The sequence below is a fragment of the Gekko japonicus genome, unplaced genomic scaffold (genome assembly GCF_001447785.1).
Source record: "Gekko japonicus isolate JY-2015 unplaced genomic scaffold, Gekko_japonicus_V1.1 scaffold245, whole genome shotgun sequence".
In the NCBI taxonomy this organism is placed as follows: Eukaryota; Metazoa; Chordata; class Lepidosauria; order Squamata; family Gekkonidae; genus Gekko; species Gekko japonicus.
Genome location: NW_015167537.1, coordinates 845,724 through 852,856, shown reverse-complemented (window position 1 = coordinate 852,856; position 7,133 = coordinate 845,724). Strand labels below are relative to the sequence as shown.

Genomic DNA, 7,133 nt, shown 5'->3' with positions numbered 1-7,133 from the left:
TTCTGGTTCCTTGTCTGTCCAGCTCATCTTCAATGATCTATTTGTTTATCTTACAATTGTCCTCTTTCTCCCTTTCCCCACCCACATTCTTCATTTCAGACATCCAATGCAAGAAGACTTGGAATCTCATCTGCATCTTAATGTGGCTGGTCTCTGTGAGGAGCTAATGGCTAATCTTATCAAATTGGAAAAGGTGTGTTACAGTTCAGTAATTTCCTATCTCTGTCTAAAAAACGAGGTAGGCTGTGCCACTCCGCATAGGATTACAGTATTAAGGATTAGAAGGTGAAATTAATGTTTATGAAGGTGGTCTTACGGTGCTCTGGCTGAGTAGTAGCCAGATACTTGCTGTTAGGGTTACCAGTGTCCAAGTGGTAGCTGGAGATCTGCTATTACAACTGATCTCTGGGCAACAGAGATCAGTTCACCTGGAGAAAATGGCTGCTGTGGAAGGTAGACTCCATGACACTGTACCCCACTGAAGTCTCTCCCCTCCCCAAACCTCATCCTTCTCAGGCTCCACCCCCAAAATCTCCAGGTATTCCCCAATCCAGAGCTGGAAACCTACTTGCTTTGCATGGTTCTAGGTTCAATCTCTGGCATCTACAGTTAACAGGATCTCAGATTTTGAAAAAGACCTTTCTCTGCCCGAAACCTGGAGAGTCAGCACCACTTAGATTAGACAAAGCTGAGCTAAAGCAATAAACAGCCTAATTTAATGTAAGGCAGCTTCATTCAACAACAAACAGCAGAGCCCTAATGGAGCATCTGTATGCATACACATTCCAAAGTAGTCACCTAACTTTCCTTGTTAGCATTTCCCAAGCCAGAGCCTCAACTCTAAAAACTCCACGATGAATCGCTTTTGAAAAAAGCTTCTACATTCTCAGTACTAGCTCATTCATTACTGAATATCCCCATGCAGAGCGCCCGGATTATCTCCATGAATGACAATGCATAGGGAATCATAGCATATGAGCTATGCCAACAGAGCCATAGCTTCCAGTTCTTTTAACAGATGTGGTTGTGGGGAAACTTGAAGTGATCGCTTTACCTGCTACCATTCCCTGTGAGATTGAGCCTTTGGGGACAGTTGAGACATACTATATCGAAGCTTTTCCCAGTGCATGATACAGTTGTTATAGTTTCATGTGACAGACAAAGCCTTATAGGGAGGGAATCTTCTTAATCATTCACTCTTTGTCCCAAACAGTCTTGAAATTCTAGCCGACAGGGCTTGCCTACTGCTGTTTGTTATTAAAAGCGCTGTTTGTCTAGTCGTCTGCTCCCTGCAGATGGCATCTGTTCTGGTTCATTTGCTAACTGCAGAAATAAATGTATTGCTAACCCCTACCAGAGAGATTAAATGAAGGCTAAAACTAGGCAGGGAGCTCATGTCCACTAGGCTAAATTCATATCCTCCCTGAAAAACAGTAATTGTGACTGAAAGGTTGCCCGCCACACACACACACAATCTGCCTTATTTCTTACCCTTATCTGAGATTGTTTTTACTTCCTTCCCCACATTCTGACTGAGACTGTCTAGCTCAATTGTAATGCCTGAAAGAACAGAAACAGTTAAAGTGCTGACACACATATTATTTGAATATGTATGTAAATTTTTGGTGTTTGCACGTTTTTAGATTTTGTTTTTGCTTCATGTGCTAATAAAGCAGTCTGTATCAGAAGTACTCCACAGTTACATTTAGCACAGCCTGAGGAGAGGCATGAAAAATATATATCTACTATTTTCCCTCTCCATCCTACAGTCCTGGGCCAGCTTATTATGAAGTTAGTTTTCATCTTCCATCCCTTGATGGGGTGCTGTTGACGCAAGAGCCGAGGGTGAAAAGCCTAGGGGTGATTCTGGATACCTTACTTTCCAGGGAGGCCCAGGTCACCAATGTTGCCAGATCAGACTTTTATCATTTTCGGCTGCTCAGGCCACTGGTACCTATCTCTCCTCACGGGACTTAGCTACAGTGATCCATGCAATAGTCACTTCCAGACTGGATTACTGTAACTTGCTGTATGCAGGTCTGCCCTTGAATCTGACACAGAAACTGCAGCTGGTGCAAAATGTGGGGGCACACTTGCTGACTTTGACGTCTGTGTGGGCGCTCATTCATCCAGTGTTGCACCAATTGCACTGGCTGCAATTTGAGTACCAGATCCATTTCAAGGTTTTGGTCTTAACCTTCAAAGCCCTATGCGGCTAGGAACCAACATGCCTATGACCCCCAGCCTAGTGGAACACACTCCCACTTGAGATCAGGGCCCTGAGGGATTTATTACAATTCTGCAGGGTCTGTAAAATGGAGCTGTTCCACCAGGCCTTCGGTTGAGGGGACGGATGTCCAACCATTTTGGCCTCCCCTGCTCATACTGCCTTACTCAATGGCCCCCTCGGTGCTATAGAGATCTGCACAGCACCCTCCAGCAAGTTGGATGCACATTGATCACCTAGTTGTGCCCATACAGGAGGTCCTCTGGATTCCCACGAATTGGTCTGCCATTTTATTTGAATTGGTCTTAATCTGGTTTTAAATTATATGTTTTAACATTGTTATTATGACATTGCTTCTTGTGACAGTGTTGTGATATGGCTGTTGTGACCGCCCTGAGCCTGCTCGTGGGGGAGGGTGAAATATCAGTCAAATAAAAAACTTTTTTTTAAAAAATCACTTTACTTAAAGGAGAAATAATAAAGCTAAGCAAACAACTCCTGTAGTAACATCCTAGTGCTCATTTCTGTTCATTTATTCTGGGAAACAGAAGCCATTACCTACACCCAAACAGTGTGACCTGGGTTTTCAAAATACTGTTGTCATGACCGAACTAACAGCTTAGCCATTCCAACTTCTTTCTCTCCAGTGTCAATTTTGTCCATTCTGATCCCACAAAATGGCAAACTAAATATAGGTTTGTTTAGGATCCACACAGAGTTTGATGTTTCAATGAAGCAGCCATAGAACCTCTTTTCTGCATGCTCAGTTGTAGTTTTTTGGAATTGCTCAGTAGCTCATGATGCAAACCATGCATGCAGTTTTAGTACTAGGACACTTATTACTTAAAGGAAGAACTTGTGATAGCAACCATTTAGTTTCTGCATTGTTCTTCCTGTTTGCATAGTTCTCTTCACACTTCTGTAATTCTAGAACAGACTGGCCGCTCCTCTGCTGTGTGTTCCGTAGTACAGGCAGCAGAAATATCCTCAGCCAAGTGCACCTTTGGGGTGTGTAGGGGGAAAAAATCATTTTGGGGGGATTCAGGTATAATAAAGGAAAAAATGCTTAGTATTCTCGAAAATACCCGAATACCAATACTGGTATTGTACTGGTACCCAAAAATATTTGGCTCCATTATAACCTATGGGGCCATTGTAGTTAATGGCAAAAATCTTCTAACAAGTATTCAGTGGGATGGGGGGGAGGGGGTTTGAGGTAGAGGCACCACATTTGTGCTGTAGCTGCTGGAGCCTCTCCCCCAAATAACCCCCAAGTTTTGAAAAGATTGGACCAGGGGGTCCAATTCTAGGGGCATCCAGAACCAGTGCAACGTGCCCACCAGAACCAGTGCCACTGTGGCAGTCAGTGCTCAAACCCAACAGGACTCAGGTCAATCTGAGGATCTCTGCAGTATAAAAGGGCAGGAAAGAGACAAAAATGGCAGGAAAGAGACAAAAATGGCAGGAAAGAGACAAAAATGGCAGGAAAAAGAAGCTAAGTGGAGCCTTTTAAAGTTTAAAGCCTCCCAGAGCCCATATTTGGCAATGCCGAAAAAAGCCGACAAAACCCCAAATATTTTTTTTGGGGGGGTTCAGTATTCAGCAGCCAAATCAGATCAGGGAATCTGATTCAGTATGCCGAATACCTGGAAAATGCCAAAAAGGATTTTTTTCTGGGTTTTTTGGTTCGGCTTTACTGAATGCACACCCCTAGTCCACCTTATGGAGAGGCTTCAAGATCTTGGGGAAAAGGCAGGCAAAATTCTTTATTTTGCTTTATCTCGGGTGGTTTTCAGTAAGCTTGCTCTTGTTCACACATTATTTTTCCTTATATACAAAGCTATTCCAACCAATTCTTGGGAACATATGCATAAAGAAATTGGGGTGTGTGTGAATTTTCAGTAGCATAAGCATAAAGACAGAAGTGAATTTTTCACTTTTCCCATCAACTACCTAAGTGATGCTGTGGGAATGTTATGGTTGAAAAGCCATACAACATGTGTTGAGGAGAGGAAATCCAGAAAAATGGTAGCAGAGTGATAATTTCTCACAGGTGATTTCTGGGGAGATTGGTGCCGGGCAGAATTTAGCACTAAATTTGTAAACTGGGAGAATTGCTGCTGCCGCCACGTGAAGGATCTGACAAGTCCATAGAGAGCATTTGTCAGTGCAAGAGGAAGACTTCTTGCATGTACAAACAGTTGCAATAGAATTAACAGCACATGGAGTTTATGATGAATACAGATTTGTGCAACTTAATCCAAAGTCTCTTAAAACAGATTTAATAAGGCTTGGTCCCACGGAAATGCTCCAGCTCAGATAAACCATGGAACTGGGCTGTTTGTATATTGTAGAAGCACTTGTATTGTGATAGCAATTTCTTTTTTCCAAATCCTTTCATTTTTGTCTTTTTCTTTTTAAAGATACAGAGAAATTTACAGAGACTTCTTGAAGATAGTAGATGAATTGCCAGTCCCTTGGGGCTACTTCATACCTCATTGTGCTCCTGATAAGCAATTCCAAATATGACATGAAGCTCTGCAGGCCAGAGTGGGTGTCATTCCACTGAATCCAAAGCCAGAGTTTTATTGTTTGCTGCTCTTGTACTCAGCAATGAGAGTTTGTATCTGTGCAATAAAGTGTGTCTATTCAAAGGAAGCCTTTCTGTTATCTATAATGATGTGAATAACTGACAAGACTGCATTTGGCACTTTGCTATATTGCTAAATCTACATAATTCCATTTAAATTGTGTGTGATTTTCTGTCTTAAAATGGTGCGACTATGAACAGTGCTTGGCCTTTGATGTATAATTTGCTGAAAAGCTGGGTGACTTTCAGATGCTTATCTTTGATGGCACACATCCATTTGTTTTATTTCCTTTCCTACTCAGATGTAGATATTTGGGCATATGTCTAAGATACAACCAGCTGGGCCCACTGGACTTTACTCTGCAAGCAACTGAATGATCTCTGTTTCCTTTGGATCATGTTCCTGAAACTCCATACTCAGTTGCCAAGTAGCCCAGTTCTGCACTCTAGACTTCTGTAAAGGAAACATTTTGACTTTTTTCCTAAAAATCTCCATGCCACAAAAAACTTCAGCTTTTAAAGAACAGAACATTAAAATATTACCTCCACAAGTTTTTTTAGTTAAACTGATTTCTATAGTAAACAAATTGTAGTTGAAAAACTTTTACCATAATGTAGACAGGAAAGTGAATGGTCTGTGGATTGCTCAAAGGCTGACAATTCACAAGCTACTTAAGTGTGGTGGTGATCATGACTCATTGGTAGAACATCTGATATGCATGTCCAATGTCTCAGTTTCAATCCCAGAATTTCCAGTTCAAAGGATCAGGTGACAGCGGATTTGAAAGACCTAAACCTGAAACCCTAAAGAACTGCTGCTAGTCTGAGTAGACAACGCTGACCTTGATGGACCGATGGTCTATAAGGTAGCTTCATATGTTCGATTGTACTTTGATTTAAATGAGTTTAGTACCCTACAAAGTTTATTTAAATTTAGGTACGTGTCTTTGGGGTTTGCAACTTATATCAGTTTTTCATTGCAATTTTAATTGTGTAATTTTTGGTCACTCTATTGGGAGTGGTGCAGATTCTAAACAAATTATGTAGCAGAAACCAGTAGCTCAATGATGTTTTAAGAATATCAACAACTCATCTTCTGATACATATTTGTGGATTGGATTATATACTACCTTGAACTGAACAAGTTTGTGGAAGTGAGTTTTGTTACCTCCTTCCCCACTGCAGCTCTCTGAGCTTCCTGCAAAGCTACTCCTTAGGACTGGGGGACCATTGGAAATTCTCTGATATGTAGCATGTGGAACTGGAAGTAGAAGAGGGAATGAACAGAAATCACCTCTTCCCACTCTTAGCATGATCTCCATGGTTCATATGAGAAGAGCAGGAGGAGAAAAACACAAAATTCTCCCTTCTAACTGCAGATTCCTAATGCCACATCCCACGGTCTGGCCATTAGGAACACCTTTTAGTGAAGTGAGGGAAATGGCAAAAACAACTGTGAAAGACTCCTTTCATGCTAGTATAGGATCCAATCCTTTCCCACAGTGCCTTACCAAAGCACATGCTGGTGATCTAATTCTTGTTTGCCAGATAGGTTAGCTCATCTTGATGAGAAATTATTTACAATTCCTTAGATCTGACATGACAGTGTTCTGTTTACATGTTAGTGATATAACTTACCATTTCTGTGAAATGTAACTTATTTGTTTTTTAAATAAATTGCTTGAAAAAGTGCAGTGTGTATATGCTTTTAAATGTGTCTGTTTTTGAAACTAATTCTGTACTGTATTACACTAACAATAAACAAAACAGAAATGTGAAGGTGACAGTTGTCAAGAAAAAAGCCATCCTAGAGGACAATGCCAGCTAAAATTCTTAACTTCTGGAACTCTGACTTCTTGCAGGTGTCAGCCACCCCACCCCAATGGAGGGTTACTCACCAAGGTCATCTCGAGAGCCTGTTAACTAGCTCACACAGTCCAGCTGAGGATCTGGCAAGGGAGGGGGAACTTACTGTCACCCTGAAAAGTTCTGTGGAGCGAGTCCTGTGATTGGTTGGGAAGGTCAGGAGGTTATGGCCAGCAATGCTTATATTATAGACTATAGTAGAGAGAGAACATTCCCTGCTTATCCCCTTTCCTCCACCACCCTTGTTTCCTGAAGATACTCTGTGTAAGCTCTAGAACATCATGCTTCAGCTGTAACAACCAGCAGTGCTGCCATTAGGATAAATATTTTAAAAACTTTTCTTGAATTTCTTCATTAAAGTTTTTTTCTTCATTTTCATGCAAGCTACTGGGGAGTAAGTCAAGCCTACCTGGGCCAGAGTTTGGTTACATTACTGCACAAAGGGAGGAG

The 7,133-nt window shown here is 41.5% G+C and overlaps 1 protein-coding gene across 2 annotated transcripts in view; it reads left to right on the top strand.

The window, feature by feature from the left end:
- Nucleotides 1-6,359, top strand: part of GRAMD3 (GRAM domain containing 3) — a 58,111-nt gene extending 51,752 nt beyond the window's left edge. The window contains exons 13-14 of one of the 2 annotated variants that reach the window (XM_015413531.1): nucleotides 100-193; nucleotides 5,120-6,359. In XM_015413531.1, the coding sequence (XP_015269017.1) occupies nucleotides 100-193; nucleotides 5,120-5,125 (100 nt within the window). In that variant the 3' untranslated portion in view covers nucleotides 5,126-6,359. Of the gene's footprint in view, nucleotides 1-99; nucleotides 194-4,650 lie in introns of both variants that reach the window. The other variant, XM_015413530.1, reaches the window with a different exon arrangement.
- The last annotated feature ends 774 nt before the right edge of the window (nucleotides 6,360-7,133 follow it).